This window comes from Scyliorhinus canicula, chromosome 19, assembly GCF_902713615.1.
Source record: "Scyliorhinus canicula chromosome 19, sScyCan1.1, whole genome shotgun sequence".
Classification (NCBI taxonomy): domain Eukaryota; kingdom Metazoa; phylum Chordata; class Chondrichthyes; order Carcharhiniformes; family Scyliorhinidae; genus Scyliorhinus; species Scyliorhinus canicula.
Genome location: NC_052164.1, coordinates 8546867 through 8569828, shown reverse-complemented (window position 1 = coordinate 8569828; position 22962 = coordinate 8546867). Strand labels below are relative to the sequence as shown.

Sequence of the window (22962 nt, the reverse complement as noted above, 5' to 3'; positions counted from 1 at the left end):
TGTGGGGGTGTAACCCACGCAGGCACGGGGAGAATGTGCAAACTCCACACAGAAAGTGACCCAGAGCTGGGATCGAACCTGGGTCCTCAGCGCCGTGAGACAGCAGGGCTAACCCACTGCGCCAACATCTCACTCTACGCTTGACCGGGAAAAGCTTGGAAATATTTAATTCCCCAACAATCGAACTGCTGCCTTCAACTTCAACTCCTCAAAATTCATTCTTGCACAAAAAAGAAAACTGAAATCATCAGTGAAAGGTGTTCCAAACGTATACAAGCTCATTTCCAGTCGCTATTGGTCGTTAACAAGTAGCTTTTGGAGATCACCAACCCAACAACTTAAATCTTTAAAACAGAAGTCCCAGTACAGTATCCTCCATGGCTCACTGTCTGTCACTGCAAAACTGTCAGTGAACAACTTTACTTTACTCTTTCATGTTATGCAGCCGCTGCTGGCTAGATCAACCTTCATTGCTCATCCCTAGTTGCAGCGGCTGCCGGCTAGATCAACCTTCATTGCTCATCCCTAGTTGCAGCGGCTGCTGGCTAGATCAACCTTCATTGCTCATCCCTAGTTGCAGCGGCTGCCGGCTAGATCAAGCTTCATTGCTCATCCCTGGTTGCCCTCGAGAAGCTGATAGTGAGCTGCCTTCTTAAACGGCTGAGTCCCTGTGGTGCAGGTACAGCCACAGTGCTGTTGGAGAGGGAGTTCCAGGATTTGCACCCAGTTTTTCCCACCATCAGTGTCTGAGGAGGGGTTGTGTGGGGGGGGGGTGAATTTCCTATGCAGCCAATCAGACACCAGCATTAACAAAATTTGGCACCAAGCCCAATAAGGTGGTGTCGAGACAAATGCCTAAAGGAGACTGGTAAATGCAGTTATGACTCCATCAGTGGGACGGGTGCCGGAGGTTGTTGTCTCTATGGATGCAGAGAAGTCTTTTGATCGGGTGGAGTGGAGATATTTATTTGAGATCTGAGGTAGGTTTGGGTTTGGCCCAAAGTTTGTGGCGTGGGTGCCTCGGTTGTATGTGGCCCCGGTGTCAAGTGTACGTACAAATGAGACGAGTTCACGGGGTTTTGTGCTGCACAGGGATTCGGGACAGGGGTGTCCGCTGTCGCCGTTATTGTTCGCACTGGCGATAGCCCTCAGAGGGTCAGTGAAGTGGCGGGGGGGAAGCAGGGAGCACCGGGTGTTGTACGCGGACGACCTGTTGTTGTTTGTGTCAGACCTGCTGGAGTGTATAGGTAGGATCATGGGACTATTGGAGAGGTTTGGGGCCTTCTCTGGGTATAAGTTAAATGTTGGGAAGAGTGAAGTGTTTCCGGTGAATGCGGGGGATGGGGGGCCAACATGAGGGTGTTGCCATTCAAGGTAGCGAGGGAAGGATTCAGGTATTTGGGGATTCAGGTGACGAGGGAATTGGCCATGATGTACAGGTGGGATTTGACAATGTTGGTGGAGGAGATTAAGGGGGATTTTAAGAGATGGAATACATTACACCTGACACTGGCACGGAGGGTGCAGATGGTAAAGATGAATGTGCTGTCAAGGTTCCTGTTCATTTTCCAGACCAGCCCGATCTTTCTCCCCAAGGTCTTCTTCGGGAAATTGGAGACAGTGATTTCGGAGTTTACATGTGCAGGGAAGGTGACGAGGGTAAAGAGAGCTCGGTTACAGAGACAGAAAGGGGGGGTTGGTGCTTCTGAACCTGCTGCAGTGTTACTGGGCGACGAATGTGGAGACGGTGAGGCGATGGTTGGGGGAGGGGCAGGGATGGTGTGAGTCAAGATGGAGGAGGAGTCTTGTAGGGGCTCCAGTCTGAGGGCTTTGGTGACGGCCCCCCTGCCATTCCGGGAGCCCGGTGGTACGGTCAACGGTTAGGGAGTGGAATCAGCTGCGGAGACATTTAATTGGGAGGAGCTGTCGGTGTTGGTGAAACTGCCTGGGAATCACAGGTTTAAGCCGGGGGAGTTGGATGGGATGTGTGGGAAGTGGAGGAGGGCAGAGTTGGTGAGGAACTCGGAAGGGAAGTTTGAGGTCTGGATGAGGTGCGGGAGAGGTTTGAGTTGCCGAGCGGGTGTCAATTTAGATAGATGCAGGTGATGGACTTTGCGTGAAAGGAGTGGAGGACGTTTCCCAGAGTTCACCTTGTTGGAGCAACTACTGCTCCTGGATGAGCTGGGGAGAGTAGGATTGGGATATAAACGGGTGGTCTGGGGGGGGGGGGGGGGGGGATCTTTGGGATATTGGACTGCCAGAGCTTCTGGGGGGGAAGTGGCCTTCACCTCTCCAATTGCCCGGTGAAGGATCCTGCTCAATTGGAGGCTGGGGACCCCGCTGGGGGTGGTGGCCTGGCTGGGGGACTTGTACAATTTTCTCCAGTTGGAAAAGATTGAATTTGAATTGAGGGAGTCAGCGGAGGGCTTGTTCATGATGATGTTCGAGGAACTGTTCGTTGTCTGGGGGGAGTAAAAAAGGGAAACATTGTACAAACTGTGGACTGAGTGTTTGTGGAGTGTGTTTCTGTATATGTTGCTGTGTTTTACACGTTTGGAATCAAATACATAAATAAAAAGAAGTGCCCAAAAGGACAATCAGAGAAGTGGGTTGGTGGCTTGATGGCGCAGTGGGTTAGCCCTGCTGCCTCACGGCGCCGAGGTCCCAGGTTCGATCCCGGCTCTGGGTCACTGTCCGTGTGGAGTTTGCAAATTCTCCCAGTGTTTGCGTGTTTTTCGCCCCCACAACTCAAAGATGTGCAGGGTAGGTGGATTGGCCACGCTAAATTGCCCCTTAATTGGAAAAAAAAATAATTGGGTACTCTTAAATTCATTTTTAAAATGAGAGAAGTTGATTTTAAGGAGCATTTAGATGGAGGAGAAGTTTAGAGAAGGAATTGCAGAGCTTCATACCTTGGCAGCTGAAAGTATAGCCACCAGGTGTAGTCAGGAGCAGATCCAAATAGCTGGTTCCAGTGCAACGGCTAGCTTCAGCCGTGAAAACGTATCCGAGTGAGGAATCCTAATAAGGGCGGCCATGGTAGTACACTGGTTAGCACTGTTGCTTCACAGCGCCAGGGATCCAGATTTGATTCCCGGCTTGGGTCACAGTCCGTGCGGAGCCTCCGCGTTCTCCCTGTGTCTGCGTGGGTTTCCTCCAGGAACTCCGGTTTCCTCCCACAAGTCCCGAAAGAATGGATTGGATTTTGTTTATTGTCACGTGTACCGAGGTACAGTGAAAAGTATTTTTCTGCGAGCAGCTCAACAGATCATTAAGTACATGGGAAGAAAAGGGAAGAAACCGAGTACAAGTAAAAAGTGGATCTGTTGGGGAGAGCTCGCAGAGAGTCGCCTCGCTCCGCCGCCATCTTCGAGGTTTCTTGTTTGGTGAATCGGACGTTCCGAATTCTCCCTGTATACCTGAACACATGCCAAAATGTGGCGACTAGGAGATTTCACAGTAACTTCGTTGCAGTGTTAATGTAAGCCTACCTGTGGCACTGATCAAGATTATTACGAGAAAACTACTGTTCATCTGAAGCCCCTTGGTTACGAACTCCCTCGGAGAGAGTTTTGGTCAGAGTAAGTGATCTTTATCTAATGGTCTGTGCTGGAAATGTGCATCAGGAAGGACACGATAGACTCCACTGACAGAAGGTCCAAAACCAAAGGCATTTGTAAAAGGAATGAGAGTCAAGGCGAAGAAATGCTTTTTTATGCAACAAGTTATTTTGATCTGGAATGCACTGTCATGAAAGAGAGCAGATTCAATTCTAACTTTCTAAAAGGAATTGGATAAATACTTGAAGGAGAAAGATTAGCAGGAAAATGCAGGACGAGGAGGGATTAACTGGACAGCACTTTGGATCAGCACAATGGGTCAAATGGCCGTTCTCCAACCACTTTCGAGGCTTCACACACAAACAAAATAGTAAAATTGTGACTTACTAAACCAACCGCATACCAAGAATTCGCATCATCAAGCGAGGAGAGAAAATATGACTAGAATCTAGAGGAATTAGTCCGGTAAGAGGCAGCAAAACTGAAACTGACCAAAGATTTGAATGGGAGGGAAATTTTCGAACCCCACTGCATTCAAGATACATTAGGTGATAACTTGAGCAGGGACAACGTGCAGGGATACAGGCAAAAGGCAGGGGAATGGCACTAAGTCACAACGTCTTTTGGAGAGCCGGTGCAGACACGATGGACCAATTGGTCAATTTCTGCGTCATAACAGCTCTGCGATTCTGTTTTTAATCAATGGTCCAGCACTCTTATTTACAGATGGAAATTGGTCATGGGTTATGAAAATGGCATCATCCTTGCATGACACTACAACACCGCCATATCCCTCGGCGTGGAGAGCATGGCACCATTACCTTGTTGAAGCGTTCGTGCGGAACATACTGCAGCACAATGGGCTCCATACTGATAACATTGGCAAACTGCACCTCTGGTACGTAGAGAGCACAGACTACGTGGGCCCAACCTACAGATAGGAGACAGAAATAGCAGCTTAAAGACGGGTATTGTACTGATTTTACCTTCAACAAAAAAAAAAACTTGCATTTCGATTGCACCTTTCAAAACTTCAGGACTTCCTATCGTGCTTTACAACCAATGCGGTAGGTTTTACTTAGTGCAATGTGGGAAATGTGGCAGCCAATTTTTGCAACCTCCCAACAAACAGCAAGGCCAGATAATCAGAGAAACAGATTGACTGTTCTGGTGATCTCCAGCACCTGATCCAGCAGAGAGGGTAAAATTGCCCCGGCTCCTCTTCAAGGCAGTGCCACGAGAATCTTTAGATCCACCCGAGGGGCAGACCAGATCCTGTTTAAACATTTCATCCGAGAAACAGCAGCTCAGATGCCCTCAGTGCTCCTAGATTATGGGCAGAATTTAATGTAGGCGACAGGGTTCTCACCTAGTGGCTAGGCAGCTAGCAAGAACCCCTCAGAGCTTGCTTTATGCTGCATTAAGTGCAATCAGACACTCAACCAGGCAGTGATGGACCTTCCCCTGTTCAAAGGACCTGTAATATCCCGAACAGGGCTTGCAGGGTGGGAATGCCCGTCTGCCCCCTGATCCTTGCGGAATACAGGCTCCCCTGCTCGGGGTGGGGTATCTCAATAACCTAGGTATAGAAGGTCGGCCAGGAGGGCACCGACTAGAGAGGTACCCAATTGGGGCCCACTGGAGAACGTAAATATACTGTTTGTAAATAAAACTTTGTTCTTATTTTTACTCAGCTTAGGCTCCTCCGTCCTTATTAAACTGGCGACGAGGAGTAAACTGGACCTCCTGCGACCTACTCAGCTGAGCCACCACCCCGATGTTCTGGACCCAGGTTTGGATTTCATTGATTCGCCGTGTCTCTGTTTGGGTGGTTAGATACATTTGATGCCGATGTTGAAAACTGGAACCAATATGCTGAACGAATCTGTTATTTCTTCCGGGCCAAGAGTATCGCGGAGAACAAGCACCAGGCGGTCACACTGTTGACAAGTGATCCGGACTCTCACATACCCGGCGACGCCGGATACACGAACATTCAACCAGCTCGTGGCACTTGCAGCGCAACATTTTAACCCAATCATTCAAAGATATCGGTTTAATACAGAGAGGTCCTCAGGTGAGTCTGTCACAGAATTTGCATCTTGGCTATGCAGGATAGCAGGGTTTTGGGAGTATGGAACAGTTTTATCCGATATATTTCCGCGATCGGTTAGTCTGCGGTATCAACAGTATGGATACCCAGTAAACGCTTTTGGTGAAGATTCCCTAACTCTTCAGCAGGTGCTGCAGACCTCCCTATCCCAAGAAAGTGCAGACCGTGGCATCCAAGAGATACAAGGGATGCAGGTGAACGTTTTGGGGCAGCGCCATCACGTGGTATCCCCTACGACCCGGGCCGTACGCCGCTGCAACTCTGGTTTCTGAGCGAAGAGACAGCCTCGGACTCGGCTGAGGGGGATTCCGGCCCGTGTGCTACATGTGGACGGCAGTCTCGGAGTACCCACTGGCAACAGGACGGGCGGCTCTCCAGCTGCACCAGTCAAGTTTGGTGTCAGCCCCGCGGCCGGGCTTTGCATCTGGAGGCAGAGGATGTGGCTGAGGTGCTGCTGATCTGTTTGGTAGCTCCCGCTGTGGGCCCTATTTGCATTCCGATACAGGTTATTGGTCACATGCTCCAAATGGAGCTGGATATGGGAGTGGCTACTTCTGTGTTGGTCGAGAACACTTTTAATCTTATTAAGCAAGAAGTGCTTGTCTCTGGCCAACAAGGCAGCTTGTTTGGCCACCTTAGGATCAGGAACGGCTGAACATCATGTGGTCCACCCTTGCTCTGGTGGTTTACGGAAGCCAGTCGGTGTCCCTTCTCCTCATTGTTGTACAAGGCAACGGCCCGAGCCTCTTGGGCCATGATTGGCTACACCAGCTGCAGTTGGATTGGTAGCATAGCCTCCTGTCTGGTGGTTTGTGTACGTCACTGAGCAAATTCCCGGAGGATTTCCAGTCTGTTTGGATACCACTAAGGAGGCCATGGCTAAATTCCCGGGAAGCCCAGTCCCGAAACCCTTGTGCCCACTTGGCTCTCTACGCTGTAGTGGAGAAGGTTAATACCAAACTTCAGGGCAGCACAGTGGCGCAGTGCTTAGCACTACTGTCTCACGGTACCGAGGACCCAGGTTTGAAACCGGCCCCGGGTCACTGTCCGTGTGGAGTTTGCACATTCTCCCAGTGTCTGTGTGGGTCTCACCCCCACAACCCAAAGATGTGCAGGGTAGGTGGATTGGCCACACTCAATGTCCCGTTAATTTGGGGGGAAAAGAATTGGGTACTCTAATTTTATATATATATATTTTTTAAAAGAGACTGTTCTTCAACGTTTGGAAAGAGTGCGCTTCACTCATTGGGCGGCGCTGGTGGTCCCCATCACGAAGCCAGTTAAGACAGTCTGTCTCTGTGGAGACTGTAAATTGACAATGAACACAGCTTCATGATTAGACCGCTACCCTTCACCTCGCATTGAGGATTTATATGCAACATTGGTCGGAGGCTGTACATTCACGAATTTGGACATGAGCAAAGCTTATCTACAGCTGGAGCTCGATAAAGCCTCACAGAAGTACGTCACCATTAGGACACTAAGAGTACACCCGGCTTCCGTTCAGAGTCTCCCTCGGCGTGCGCAGTCTTCCAGCGTGTCATGGGGAACACCCTGCATGGATTGCCGTGCGTTGCGGTTTACTTGGATGGCATGTTAGTCACGGGGCCACAGAACAAGTACATTTGCAGAACCCCGAGGTGGTGTTGAAATGGTTTTCCGAATATGGGGTCCGCCTGTGCCGGGCAAAGTGCACAGTGTTCCACCCGAAGGAAGTGGTATATTTGGGATATCAGGTGGACCGGGATGGTCAGCACCCATTTTCCGAGAAGGCACCCACTCTGCGAGACGCCACGGAACTTCGCTCTTTCCTTAGAATGATGAATTATTATGACCACTTTATTCCGAATTTGGTTTTCATTCCCCCCCCAGTCTTGGGATTGGGGCGAGGCCCAGGATATGGAGCTTAACGAGGTGAAGCAGCGGTTATTTTCCTCAGGGCGTTGACACATTTTGACACATCAAAGTTGTTGTGCGTCACGTGCAATGCTCCGCCGTATGCCATTGGAGCCGTTTTGTCCCATCGAATGGATGGCGGCAGTGACCGTCTGATCGCTTTTGCCACCCGGACGCTGGCTGCGGCCGAAAGACGAATGGCCAGAACGAAGAGGGGGGTCTGGCGGTCGCATTTACTATAAAGCGATTTCACCAACAAGTGTCCGGCCATCATTTTTCTAACCTCACTGATCACAAGCCACTGCTCGGCCTCTTCCGTGAGGACAAGGCGGTCCCACCACTAGCATCTGGAAGAATTCAGCACTCGATTCGGCTGCCTGAGAATACTCTTTCAAGCACGGCCCAGCGACCCAGATTACACATGATGCTGATGTCTTCCCCTGCAGATCGAATCTGCGAACCCTCCTCTGGCGGATGACGGGATTGCTGACTGCTTGCCAGTCATTGCCTCGTGTATACGTGACTGGATGCAAACCGACTCTGTACTTGCCAAGGTGCATCATCTGCTGCTGTATGGTGGGCAGCATTGGTAGCGACCAGGGGCGTTGAAGGCTCTCTCCTCAAAATTGTCGGAGTGGACCATGGCGGATGGCATCCTCCAGTGGGGCACCAAAGTTGTTCTCCCAGCGAAGGGACAGGCTGTCGCGCTGAAGGACCTTCACAACGGACATCCTGGAGTGTCCAAAATGAAGAGGCTGGTGAGAGGCTATGTCTGGTGGCTGGGATTGGACGTGGAAATTGAGACGTTGGCCCAGCAGTGCTCTGTCTGCCAAGAGCACCAGAAGCTTCCCGTAGCGTCACCCCTACATCATTGGGAGTGGCCAGGGTGCACTTGGGCCCACATGTGCACGTTGATTTTGTCGGTCCCTTCTTGGCTTCCATGTTTCTTGTTCTGGTGGACGCCCACTCAAAGTGGCTGAAGGACCACAAGATGGCGACGATCACCTTCCGAGCAACCATTGAGCGACTGCGCATCTCTTTTTCCACCCACGGAATCCCAGAGGTACTGGAGACTGATCAAGGGACCTCTTTCAAAAGCGAAGAGTTTGCCGCTTTTGTGAAGAGCAACGGGATTCACCACGTCTTCACCGCCCTGTGCCATCCGGCATCGAATGGTTTGGCAGAGAAAGCCTTGCAAACGGTTAAACGGGAGCTCAATAAACTGATATCCAGCTCAATAGACACAAGACTGGCAAGATTGTTAATTTCATATCGGACCAGGCCGCATGCAGTAACTGGGGTAACCTGCGCTGAGATGTTAATGGGTCGTAGACTTAGAACACGGCAGAGTTTGATTCTGTCGGACAGCGACACAAAGGTGCAGCGTAACCAAGATTCGCATGGGCATTGCCCAATTTGGGGTCAGCCGCTTCGTCACTTTACACCTGACAATGTGGTGTTCATTCGTAACTTCAACAACGGTGCTCGCCGGCATTGTCATCCGTCAAAGGGGGTCAGTCTCTTACCAAGTTCGGAGGCAACTAATGAAACGACACCTGGATCAAATTCGCTCTCGGAGGTTGCTCCCAGTTGAAGTACCTCAAAAGAGGCCTGTCCTGGATCCTCCAGCTCTGTTGGCGAACCAGCGCCCTGTGACGCCTCCAATCATCTCAACGCCGACATGCCTGAAGTTGGCTCATCAGACTCAGAGATGGAACGCAGACCTCGGATGTCTCAGACCCCGATTCCATAGTTCAGCCGCCTCCTAACCATCATCTGCCCCATCGTTCCAGCCACCGACAACATTCGCCTGTGTGCTATACGTCGACGGATCCAGCACATGAGCTCCATGAAGACTTACCGGAGCTGAAGGCACTCTAATGTCCTCCATTTGTTCCTCCTTGCTCGTCTCATCGCTTTTTAAGGGGGTCTTCGGACTGGCAGCTGTGCACTGCTCAGCAGTGCCACCAGTGGTTGCTGCAGGTAAGGCAGCCCACCAAGGTCCAGGATCACCTGTACAAAGGCCTTGCCCCCACCCTGGAGCCTGCAAACAAAGCCATTGGGTTTGTGTTCCAGCTTCCTGCAATGGAGGCTCCCTCGCCAGCCACTGGATGAATGGCATCGGGATGAGGTCCTTATATGGGCATCAACTGTCCAGTTAAGAGCCTCAATTGAGGCAGGACAGGAAAGCCACCCCAGCGCCTTTGTGCCTCAGACTTATTCAGGGCAGAGGTGTGAAGGCGGCAGTGTCAGAGCTGCCACCCCTCAGCTCGATTAAAGGGCCCAGGCCACTAAACACCCCACTGGGCAAGGCACTAGATTAAAATAGTGTCTGAAGCGGGGTTTGATGTCGTGACTTTCTGACTCAAAGGTAAAAATGCTACTGACTGAGCCAAACGTGACTTCCTCACCACTCTCCAAATCTGCTTCACCGTCTTCCCCATTGGATTAGCCCTACAGACGATCAATAACAGCCATTTCGGGCAGCTGTGCAACATCTGTACCAATCTGCGGCTGTTAAGCAGCTCCAGCATAGTCCACTGGCCACATTGGAGGTGATAGGCCACTCGGCCCTTCGTCCTTTCCAATGATATCATAGCTGATCTGCCGTGGGTTTTGTGTCCTTTAATACTCTTGCCGAACAAAAATCTATCATAGTTTTCAAATTTTCAATTTGTGTGGGTCTCACCCCCACAACCCAAATGTGTACAGCGTAAGTGGATTGGCCAACGCATCACATAAGTTTGGCATCCCCACATTGATTCTGTATACACCTCCCACTGCCTCAGGAAGGCAGACAGCATTATCAGAGACCCCTCCCACCCAGGCATTGCCCTCTTCCAGACTCTTCCATCAGGCAGAAGGTACAGAAGTCTGAAGATCTGCACATCCAGATATAGGAACAGCTTCTTCCCCACAGCTACTAGACTCCTCAATGACTCCCCCTCGGACTGATCTGTTCCCTGTAAGAACAATATTCACGATGCCCTATGCTGCTCTTGCTCATGTATTTACTTTGTTTGGCCCCTTGTCCCGCACTGTAACCAATCACTGTTTGTCGATGTACCATTGTTAATATTCTCTGTTGATTATTCTTTTGTCTATGTACGTACTGTGTACGTTCCCTCGGCCGCAGAAAAATACTTTTCACTGTACTTCGGTACATGTGACAATAAATCAAATCAAATTTTTTAAAAATCAATTGCCCCTTAATTGGAAAAAAAATTAATTGGGTACTCTAAATTTTTTTTTTAATAAATACATTTTCAATCGATCAATCCTCAACCTTTGCTGATGATTGTTTTGAATTTCCACCATCTTTTGTCGGAGGGGTGTTTCCTGATGTCACCCAAGAACAACTGAGCTCTCATTTGGAGGTTATACCCCCTTGTTTAAGCCTCCCTCCATCAGAGAAATACCTTCCCCATCCTTTATTCCTCTTAAAACAATTCAATTATATCGTCCCTTAATCTTCCATACTTGAGGGAAGACAAGTCCGATCTTTCTCTTTGTCCAAAGGATACGGGCATCGTAGGAAAGGCCAGCATTTATTGCCCATCCCTATACAACTAAGTGGTCATTTCGAAGGACATCAACCACATTGCTGGGGATCTGGAGTCACACACAGAATGGACACAACAGCGACCATTTGGAATGTCAAATCCACACAGGCTTCTTCAAGCACAATTCAGCTAGTCTCTGTAGAAGCGTCATTTGGACTCAAAACAGAGTCTAACTCTCTCCACAGATGCTGCCAGACCTGCTGCGTTTATCCAACATTTTCTGCTTTTCAGCTTGTCTCATTCTCCCAGTATGGGCCAGACCAGGTAAGAATGGCAGGCTTCCATCTGGAAAAGGCCCCAGCGAACTAGATTGTTTTTATTTGAAGCAACAATCTGGTAGTTTAATGGATGGATGTGGGCGGTGGGCCCGCGAACCATGTCCACACGTTTTGGCCCTGTCCGAGCTTGGAGTGATTCTGGTGGGAGTTTGCTGACGTTATGACTGAGGTGTTGAGGGTGAAGTTGGTCCAGAGTCCAGAAGTGGCAATTTTTGGAGTGTCGGAAGTCCCAGGGGTCCAAGGTCAAGAGAGGCTGACGTTTTGGCCTTTGCCTCCCTGGTAGGCCCGGAGACGGATCTTATGGGAGTGGAGGGACTCGGGACTCATCAGGCCATTTCACAAGAATACCAATATCTTTTTTTTTTCTTTTTTTTTATAAATTTAGAGTACCCAATTATTTTTTCCAATTAAGGGGCAATTTAACGTGGCCAATCCACCTACTCTGCACATTTTTGGGTTGTGGGGGTGAAACCCACGCAGACACGGGGAGAATATGCAAACTCCACACGGACAGTGACCCAGAGCCGGGATCGAACCTGGGACCTCAGCGCCGCGAGGCTGTTGTGCTAACCACTAGGCCACCGTGCTGCCCAAGAATACCAATATCAAGGGAAATCAACAATTTGTACTGTGGTTTCCTCTTACACTGCTATTCTTGAAATGCTGTGATGAGTGCAAGATACAAAGCTTCGACATGCCCCCTTTTCAGCAATACTCGGGTTCTGTACTAGCGAATGTCTATTAATCGCAAGTTCATGATTATGCTCATCCTTTCATTCCCTCCTCTCTCCCTTCCTTGTCTCGATCATCTCATGACAGAGCCATGTTTGCATCCACAAACCTTCCTGTACTTGGGAAAAGTAGCCCAGGAATTGAGGTAGTGAATGCTGGTCTGGCCACTTTACCATGTCTGCCTGCCCATTCCTCTTACAGTCAGCTCCATCAATTCCAATCACATCTCTGTGGGTAGCTGCCAAGTGAGGCCAGTCACTTCCTCAGAGGAAAAGGCAAAGAAAAATGGAGCTAATCATTCCATTATAAAGGAAACCTTTCCCTAAATAGAAAGAGACAGGGGCTAGCATTGTATCCTAGCTCACTTAAACACCACACCTTGAAACCAGGAACATACGCATGTTGCACATGGAAAGGGCTGCACAATAGTCCCCAAACAGTACAGTGAACGAGAGGGAACGATTGATACAAGTTACATTGGGATTGAGTTCAGCTATTTTAACTTGCAGTGAAAGAGAAGAATAGGAAGGAGGGTGGGTGGGAGTGAAAGTAAGAGAGAGAAAGGGAGAGAGAGAAAGAGAGAAAGAGAGAAAGAGAGAAAGAGAGAGAAGGAGAAAGAGAGAGAAGGAGAAAGAGAGAAGGAGAAAGAGAGAGAAGGAGAAAGAGAGAGAAGGAGAGAGAGAGAGGAGAGGGAGAGAGAGAGAGAGAGAGAGAGAGAGAGAGAGAGAGAAAGAGGGGGAGCAGGAGAGAGGGGGAGCAGGAGAGAGGGGGAGCAGGAGAGAGGGGGAGCAGGAGAGAGGGGGAGCAGGAGAGAGGGGGAGCAGGAGAGAGGGGGAGCAGGAGAGAGGGGGAGCAGGAGAGAGGGGGAGCAGGAGAGAGGGGGAGCAGGAGAGAGGGGGAGCAGGAGAGAGGGGAGCAGGAGAGAGGGGGAGCAGGAGAGAGGGGGAGCAGGAGAGAGGGGGAGCAGGAGAGAGGGGGAGCAGGAGAGAGGGGGAGCAGGAGAGAGGGGAGCAGGAGAGAGGGGGAGCAGGAGAGAGGGGGAGCAGGAGAGAGGGGGAGCAGGAGAGAGGGGGAGCAGGAGAGAGGGGGAGCAGGAGAGAGGGGGAGCAGGAGAGAGGGGGAGCAGGAGAGAGGGGGAGCAGGAGAGAGGGGGAGCAGGAGAGAGGGGGAGCAGGAGAGAGGGGGAGCAGGAGAGAGGGGGAGCAGGAGAGAGGGGGAGCAGGAGAGAGGGGAGGGGGAGCAGGAGAGAGAGGGAGAAAGAGAAAGAGAAAAAGAGTGAGAGGGAGGACAGGAAGCAAGAGGATGAGAAGAACAACATAGCAACAAGTTTCTGACCAGATTAGTCACAAATTAAAATGTTTCCATAGAATCCCTAGTGGAGTTGGCGGCAATTCGGCCCATTCTGTAGCGATCCTCCGAAAGCACACTCTAGTCTATGGGCCCTTATTTCCAAATATTTCTACTTTGTGGTTATCATTTTGATCCATGGATATTTAATGGACATATACTTTTAAATTAGCCAGAGGAAGTGAAGAACTTAAAAGTCTCAAAGTCGACTTCCGGTTGCGGCTATGGCTAGGTAGGTCGCACAGTCGGTAGCTCCCGCCGATAACGGACTTTTGGGCCCTTTTACGGAGCTCCAGCGGCACTTTGACGATGATTCCCGGTGTGGGAAGGAAACAGTGAGGGTCTCCCAGCGCTGTATGGAGTGGACCAGGAGTGGGGCGGTCAAAAAAGCTGCTTTGGAGAAGAGAGGAGAATGGGCGTGAAAAGGCAAGATGGCGGCCGGCGGGGATCCGGCATCATGGGCCCAGTGGGCACGGGAGCAGCAGGAGTTTTTAAGAAGCTGCTTTGCGGATTTAAAGGCGGAGGTGCTGGCCCCTATGAAGGCGTCGATTGAAAGGTTGGCGGAGACCCAGAAGATGTAGGGGACGGCGATCAAGGAGGTGCAGCAGAAGGCCTCCGATAAGGAGGACGAGATTCTGGACCTAGCGGTTAGAGTGGAGGCACACGAGGCGCAGCACAAAAAAATGGCAGGAGAAGCTGGAGGACCTGGAGAATAGGTCAAGGAGGCAGAACCTGCGGATTCTAGGTCTCCCTGAAGGTGTGGAGGGGTCGGTTGCTGGGGCGTTTGTGACCACGATGCTGAGCACACTCATGGACGCAGGGGCCTTCCCGCGGCCCCTGGAGCTGGATGGGGTGCACAGAGTCCTGGCAAGGAGGCCGAGGGCAAATGAGCCACCGAAAGCTATGGTGGTAAGGTTCCACCGCTTCACTGACAAGGAGTGTGTCCTGAGACGATGACTGTGTTTGTTTATTTAATTTAAATTTATTTTGAAGTTCTTTTGTTGTTCATTGGGGTTGGGGGGGGTGGGGGATGGGATACATGCGTCGATACGGTCTGGGGGTGTTACAGTTATTATGGGTTATTTTGTTGCATTTCATTGTTTGTCGTTATATTTTATATTTTCTGTAAAAAATTCCAATAAAAATTATATTTAAAAAAAAGGAGTGTGTCCTGCGATGGGCGAAGAAGGAGCGGAGCAGCAGGTGGGAGAATACCGAGATGCGTATTTATCATGGCTGGAGTGCAGAGCTGGCCAAGAAGCGTGCGGGATTCAACCGTGCCACGGTGGTCCTCCGCGGAAAGGGGGTGAAGTTCGGGCTGTTACAACCGGCGAGGCTGTGGGTTACATATCAGGACCGGCCCCCCTATTTCGACACGTCGGACGAGGCGTGGACTTCCATCAAGAATGAGAAACTGGACTCGAGTTAATGGACTGCAGTATGTTATGGGGGTTGCTGGAGGGGGCAATGTTATGTTGGGGTTTTCCCAGTGATTTCTTGCGTTTTAGGCCCTCGAGGCTTTGGGTGAGGTCGCAGTTGGGAAGAGCTGCGTCACAGGAGGTGGGGTCGGCCCAGACAGGGAGCGCGGTTTACCCGCGAAAAGGTGGGGGCGGCACTTGAAGCTGGGGGGTTTGAGTGTACGGTACTTTGCTCTCTTTTTCTCTCTCTGTTCACACGGGGTGGGGGTGGGGGGGGGGGGGGGGGGGGGGGACTCTACGCCACTTAGGTGGGGGGGGGTGGAGACTTGTAAGGGGAACCCACAGGAGGATTGGAGGTGGAGGCGGGGAGCGGCCGGGGTCAGCATGAGTCAGCTGACTTACGGGAGTGCAATGGGGGGGTAGGGGGATTAAGCGATGCTTGTTTGGGGGGAGGGGTGGCTATGTGGAGACCAATGATAATGGGGAGGTTTCGGTGAGTGTGGTCTGGGAGGCGCTGAAGGCAGTTGTCAGAGGGGAGCTAATTTCAGTCAGGGCCCACAGAGAGAAGAGAGATAGGATGGAGAGGGAGAGATTGGTGGGGGAGATACTCAGGGTGGACAGGAGGTATGCGGAATCCCCCGAGGAGGGGTTGTTGAAGGAGCGCCGGAGCCTGCAGGGGGAGTTTGACTTGCTTACCACGGGGAAGGCTGAGGCTCAGTTGAGGAAGGTACAGGGAGCAGTGTACGAGTATGGGGAGAAGACAAGTAGGATGCTAGCGCATCAGCTGCAAAAGAGAGTGGCGGCCAGGGAGATTGGGGGAATTAGAGATGGGGGGCGGTAACACGGTGCTGAGCTCGGCAAGGATTGACGAGGTCTTCAAGGGATTTTATGGCAAACTGTACGAGTCAGAGCCCCCTGGGGGGATGAGGCAGTTCCTGGACAAACTTAGGTGTCCACAGGTAGAGGAAGGACGAGTAGAGGGATTGGGGGCCCCAATCGAGATGGAGGAACTGGTTAAGGGGCTAGAGGGCATGCAGGCGGGCAAGGCCCCAGGTGTGGATGGGTATCCCGTAGAGTTTTATAGGAAATTCTCAGAGCTGCTGGGTCCGCTGTTGTTGAGGACTTTCAATGAGGCTAAGGAAAAGGGACCCCTTCCCCCGACGATGTCGCAGGCTCTGATCTCGCTTATCCTCAAGCGAGACAAGGACCTGCTGCAATGTGGCTCCTATAGGCTGATTTCGCTCCTTAATGTGGATGCCAAGCTGTTGTCCAAGATTTTGGCCACTAGGATTGAGGATTGTGTCCCGGGGGTGATTAATGAGGATCAGACAGGGTATGTGAAGGGCAGGCAGCTGAACACGAATGTGTGGAGGCTCCTGAATGTGATCATGATGCCTTCGGAAGGGGAGGATGCAGAAGTGGTGGCGGCAATGGACACGGAGAAGGCCTTTGGTCGGGTGGAGTGGAGGGGGGGGGGGGGGCATCGTGTTTCACTGTGTGCGGATAGTGGAGGGAGAGGGGGCGGCGTGGAAGCGGCGTCTTGTAAAGATACTAGCTTGAGGGCACTGATAACGGCACTGTTGCCGCTTCCGCCGACGCGGTATACCGCGAGTCCAGCGGTGGCGGCGACATTGAGGATCTGGGGGCAGTGGAGACGGCACAGGGGGGAGGTAGGGCTTCAGTCTGGGCCCCGATATGGAATAATCACAGGTTCGCTCCCGGCAGAATAGACAGGGGGTTCCTAAGTTGGCACAGGGCGGGTATCAGAAGGATGGGGGACTTGTTCATTGATGGGACTTTTGCTAGCCTGGGGGCGCTGGAGGAGAAATTTGGGCTAGCCCCGGGGAACACCTTCAGGTACATGCAGGTTCGAGCGTTCGTGAAAAAGCAGGTGGGGGAATTCCCACTGCTGCCTGCCTGGAGGATGCAGGACAGGGTGGTCTCGGGCGTGTGGGTAGGAGATGGCAAGGTATCGTAAATATATCAGGAGCTGCAGGAGGCGGAGACGACCTCGGTGGAGGAGCTGAAGGGCAAGTGGGAGGAGGAGCTGAGTGAGGAGCTGGATGAGGGCCTGTGGGCTGACGCCCTGGGCAGGGTCAATTCCTCCTCATCATAGCCTGGTTTAGTTAAGATAATGCACCCGGCGCATATGACAGTGGCGAGAATGGGTAAGTTATTTGGGGTGGAGGGCAGGTGTGTGAGGTGTTCAGGGAGCCCAGCAAACCATGTCCATATGTTCTGGGCATGCCCGGCGCTTGCGGAGGTCTGGAAGGGCTTTGCAAAGGTCATGTCCAAGGTCTTGGACACTCGGGTAAAGCCGAGCTAGGGGATAGCGATATTCGGGGTATCAGATGATCCAGGAGTGCAGGAGTCGAAAGAGGCCGCAGTTCTGGCCTTTGCCTCCTTGGTAGTCCGGAGAAGGCTCTTGTTAACGTGGAGGGACACGAAACCCCCAAGCGTAGTGGCTTGGGTCGATATATGGCGGGATTTCTCAAGTTAGAGAGGATAAAGTTTGCCTTAATAGGGTCCTTGCAGGGGTTCTCCAGGTGGTGGCAACCGTTCCTTGACTTTCTCGCGGAACGTTAGGTGGAGGTCAACAGCAGCAGCAGCAAACCAGAAGGGGAGGGGTGGCTTGGGCGATGGATAGATTTCATTTGTAAAGGGCAAATATCCCACCTTATTTTGTTAATTGGTTATACTGTTAAATGGTTAAGTTGTTTTCTGTTTTACTGTTATATTTTCTTTTTGTTGTTTTTCTTTTTTTGTAGTGGCTTGTAAAAATTATTGAAAAATTTTGAATAAAAATCAATTTTTAAAAAAGACTCAAAGTGGTACACGTGCTATTGGAGATTTAGCTTTCGAACAGAAAAACTCAGACTTTCTGGCACCCGAGAGATCAGAGGTAATTGGTACGATTGGTTGGCTGGTGGCCAATGAATTGGCCAAAGGCTGTATTGTGCCCGGCGACAGGCAGTGATTGGGTCCTACTCGTGTGGGATGGTTTTCAGACAATGGAAGGGTCAGTTGGATCCTAGAGGCAGAGAGGAGAATCTCTCTCTCCGCCTATTTACTCATTGTTATTGTTGTTAATGAAAATTAATTGTGTTCAAATTTACAAACCTGGTGACTGCAGTTATTGGGCAGCCAAAGACCAGAGACTTTGGGTGTTTTCTCAGGATGAATTGTTAATTTCAATTGAATTGCGACTCCGGGTCAAGTGAGGCAGGAATTGACCATGCACAAGCCCAGAGTGTCGTAACACTACCAAGGCCCACTCCGCTGCCTTATCCCCACACATTGACCATGGCCAATCCACCTAACCTGCACATCTTCGGACTATGGGAGGAAACCGGAGCACCCGGAGGAAACCTACACAGACACGAGGAGAACGTGCAAACTCCACACAAAGTCACTCAAGGCTGGATTCAAACCTGGTCCCTGGCGCTGTGAGGCAGTAGTGCTAACCACCATGCTTCCGATTGATGGAAATGCATTTATATTGTGCCTCTCTCTGCGCTTCCGATATTACTTTTACCACCACCTGTAATCTATGAATCCTACATTTTCATGCTAGAACTATCATTAAAAAAGGTGTAACGGTCACAGTTTGCCACTTACCGCCATTGTCTGTTCTCTTGAGGGCACCATCCTTGTGAGGGCAGAGTTCACAGCGCTGGAAACAAAGGACATGGTTCAATTGGGCATCATTTTGATCTGCTTTGGGGACAGCCAGAAATCAAGGGAGGTGACCAAAGAGTTTGCTCAGTTTATAACTGCTACCAGAAAAACCAGGACAATTAAAATAAAAAGACAACACTGTCTGCACAACATTGCTTTTCAAATGAGAAAACCAGACCTTGCTTTTTCTTTTTAAGGTTATGAAGATTTCCAATCCGAATCGGAGCTCTAGGCTCAAGTGGTCGCTTTTTAGTTATTTGTAAAACTTATATTTTATATTAATCCTCTGCACTCACCAGCAACAGCTTACATTAACTTGGTAAAATGTCCCACGGGTTTATTCAGACAAAAATTGACAGAGCCAAACAAAAAGATACTAGGACAGCAGATGACTTAAAGTTCCTTTCTACTGTTCAAGTGAATGTAAATATACCCATGGTCCTATTTACCCATGGTAATACCCCAAGTAGTGTGATTCAGTCAAACACTGAACCAATCAAACAGACACTGGGATCGAAGAAACCGTAAACGTTCCTTTCTACCTGTTCAGTGTTCTAGCCCCAACCAGCTTCGCTGAAATATTACCTGGCCCGTTCATCTCCTTGTTACCCATGGGTTCCTGATGGGTGCAATGTGCCTGCAGTGACTGTCTTACAGAAGTGACAACCATTCAGACACAGCTTACTTGACCGAAACATTTTAGAACATGCCAACGACCTGAATGGCACTAAACAAGTGCTGAATTGTGCCAGAGCACGCAGCTGTAGGGACAAGAGGACAGAGTCGGGCTCGGCTGCGACTCCCTCCACGGCCGAATAGCTTGACACGCAATCTTATTCGACACGTGAACAATTGGCTGTTAGGCTGCTGAGCAGCATTTCAGAAATAATCAGTGCTTCTAAAAAAGGCAGGGTATAAAAAAAACCAGAGAAATCTAAATCATAAATAAAATAGAAACGATTACAAAGTGATATTTCCATCTGCCCTAGAGAGCAAATGTCTCTCCTGCCCAGTTGACCATCTCTACCAAGGTCCGGTGCTTAACTTACTTTTAACCAGGGTGACTGGTTTTGTTAAGGACGAACATAATTGACGAAGATCCTTCCAGTTTAAAAATACATGCTTTACAGCTTCCCAAAGATGACTTTTTAAGTGAGTGGCTAATCTGTAACACCACATTCAAAGCTCCAGAGAGACGACTGCAAAGTAAATAAACAACGCTACTAGAGGCAAGGAAAGCAGTTGCGATTGCCATGTTTCTCAGGTCATGGGCGTGCTCTTTGGTCGATGTGAATGTGAGATTTTGGCACTTAGATCTGATGTCAGACTTGAACAGTTCGCCAATATTCTCCTGCTGTTTATATCCTCACCTGTCTCAAACCCTGCTCGCCCTCGGTCTCTGACTTGTGTTGTCTCCCTGGGTCTTCCAACGCCTCAGACTACGAAATCTGATCCTTAAGTACAATTCCCTGCATGGCCTCACCACACCCCACCTCGACAGAGTTCTTCCTGCCCTACGATACTCCCGCTTTAAATGTTCTTTCCTTTGACTCTGGATTCTTGTACATATCCCCTTCTTCAATGCCTTTAACCGCCTCAGCCCCACATTGAAATTCCTCCCCTAAATTCGTTTCTCACTCTCCTGTTTTACGATCTATCTTAAAACCCATCTCTGACCAAACTTTAGTTACGCTTCCTAATATTTCCTCGATTGGATTGGATTTGTTTATTGTCACGTGTACCGAGGTACAGTGAAAAGTATTTTTCTGCAAGCAGCTCAACAGATCATTCAGTACATGGGAAGAAGAGGGCAGCACGGTGGCACAGTGGTTAGCATTGCTGCGTATGGCGCTGAGGACCCGGGTTCGTATCCCGGCTCTGGGTCACTGTCCGTGTGGAGTTTGCACATTCTCCCCGTGTCTGCGTGGGTTTCACCCCCAGAACCCAAAGATGTGCAGGTTAGGTGAATTGGCCACGCTAAATTGCCCCTTAATTGGAAAAAATAATTGGGTACTCTAAATTTATTTATTTTTTTTTAAATAAAAAAAAAGTACATGGGAAGAAAAGGGAAGAAAATAAAATACATAATAGGGCAACACAAGATATACAATGTAACTACATAAGCACTGGGATCGGGTGAAGCATACAGGGTGTAGTGTTAATGAGGTCAGTCAATAAGAGGGTCATTTAGGAGTCTGGTAACAGCGGGGAAGAAGCTGTTTTTGAGTCTGTTCGTGCGTGTTCTCAGACTTCTGTATCTCCTGCCCGATGGAAGAAGTTGGAAGAATAATATCATAATGATGCCAGCAGTAGAAGGGGAGGCGGAGATAGTGGCAGCGATGGATGCGGAGAAGGCCTTCGATAGGGTAGAGCGGGGGTACTTGTGGGAGGTGCTGAAAAGGTTCGGGTTTGGGGAGGGGTTCGTCAGGTGGGTGAGGCTGCTATATGAGGCCCCGGTGGCGAGTGTGGCCACCAACAGAAGGAAGTCGGAGTATTTTCGGCTACACCGAGGGACGAGGCAGGGGTGTCCCCTGTCTCCCCTGCTCTTTGTGCTGGCAATTGAACCCCTGGCCATGGCGTTGAGGGAGTCGAGGAACTGGAGGGGGCTGGTACGAGGTGGGGAGGAACAACGGGTGTCGCTCTATGCGGATGACTTATTGCTGTATGTGGCGGACCCGGTGGGGGGGGATGCCGGGGGTAATGAGGATTCTCAGGGAGTTTGGGGATTTCTCAGGGTACAAGCTCAACATGGGGAAGAGCGAGCTGTTCGTTGTTCACCCAGGCTACCAGGAGAGGGGGATTGGTGAGCTCCCACTAAAAAGGGCGGAGAGGAGCTTCAGGTACTTGGGGGTCCAGGTGGCTAGGAGCTGGGGGGCCTTGCATAGACTCAACTTCACGAGGCTGGTGGAGCAAATGGAGGAGGAGTTTAAGAGGTGGGACATGCTGCCGCTGTCTTTGGCGGATAGGGTGCAGTCAGTCAAGACGACGGTGCTTCCCGAGATTTCTGTTCCTGTTCCAGTGCCTCCCCATCCTTATCCCGAAGGCCTTCTTCAGGCGGGTTAACAGGAGCATTACAGGGTTTGTGTGGACGCAGGGGACCCTGAGGGTGAGAAGGGTGTTCCTGGAGCGAGGTAGGGATGGGGGGGCTGGCGCTGCCCAACCTCTGTGGGTATTACTGGGCCGCTAACGTGGCGATGGTGCGTAAGTGGGTGATGGACGGGGAGGGGGCAGCATCGAAGAGGTTGGAGATGGCGTCCTGTGTGGGCACAAGCCTGGAGGCGCTGGTAACAGCGCCGCTGCCGCTCCCTCCAATGAGGTATACCACGAGCCCGGTGGTGGCGGCTACCCTCAAAATTTGGGGGCAATGGAGACGACACAGGGGGGAGGTGGGGGCCTCGGTGTAGTCCCCAATATGGGGGAACCACCGGTTTGTCCCGGAGAGAATAGACGGAGGGTTCCTGAGTTGTCACAGGCCAGGTATTAGAAGGATGGGGAACCTGTTTGTGGATGGGAAGCTTGCGAGCCTGAGTGAGCTGGAGGGGAAGTTCGGCCTCCCCCCGGGGAACACCTTCAGGTATATGCAGGTAAGAGCGTTTGTCAGCCGGCAAGTGGTGGAGTTCCAACTGTTACCAGTGCGTGGGGTCCAGGACAGGGTGCTCTCGGGGGTGTGGGTTGGAGAGGGGAGGATCTCGGCAACGTACCAGGTGATGCAGGAGGAGGAGGAGGGCCTCGGTGGAGGAGCTGAAGGGTAAGTGGGAGTAGGAGTTGGGTGAGGAGATAGAGGAGGGGACGTGGGCAGATGCCCTAGGGAGGGTGAACTGTTCCTCTTCTTGCGCGAGGCTCAGCCTCATACAGTTAAGGTGCTGCATAGGGCGCACATGACTGGGACAAGGATGAGCTGGTTTTTTGGGAGTGAGGACAGGTGTGTTAGGTGCTCAGGGAGCCCAGCAAACCACACACATATGTTCTGGGCATGCCCAGCGCTGGGGGAATTTTGGAAGGGTGTAGCGAGGACAGTGTCGAGGGTGGTAGGGTCCAGGGTCAAACCGGGCTGGGGGCCTCGCAATAGTTGGGGTTGCAGAGGAGCCGGGAGTGCAGGAGGCGAAAGAGGCAGGTATTCTGGCCTTTGCGTCCCTGGTAGCCCGGCGGAGGATTCTTCTTCAGTGGAAGGATGCGAGGCCCCCAAGCCTGGAGTCCTGGATCAACGATATGGCGGGGTTTATTAAATTGGAAAGGGTGAAATTTGCCTTAAGCGGATCGGTGCAGAGGTTCTTCGGGCGGTGGCAACCGTTCCTAGACTTCCTGGCAGAGCGGTAGAAATTGGCCAGCAGCAGCAGCAACCCGGGGGGGGGGGGGGGGGGGGGGGGGGGGGGGGGG

General features: G+C 51.0%; 1 protein-coding gene across 6 annotated transcripts in view; it reads right to left on the bottom strand.

The window, feature by feature from the left end:
* LOC119954359 (protein AF-10-like) overlaps positions 1 to 22962 on the bottom strand; it is a 182639-nt gene that overhangs the window by 148300 nt on the left and 11377 nt on the right. For 5 of the 6 annotated variants that reach the window (XM_038779541.1, XM_038779535.1, XM_038779536.1 and 2 more), the window contains exons 3-4: positions 18526 to 18580; positions 4382 to 4491 (exon numbers count right to left, since the gene is read on the bottom strand). In XM_038779541.1, coding sequence (XP_038635469.1) covers positions 4382 to 4491; positions 18526 to 18580 — 165 coding nt within the window. The remainder of the gene's footprint in view (positions 1 to 4381; positions 4492 to 18525; positions 18581 to 22962) is intronic. The other variant, XM_038779540.1, reaches the window with a different exon arrangement.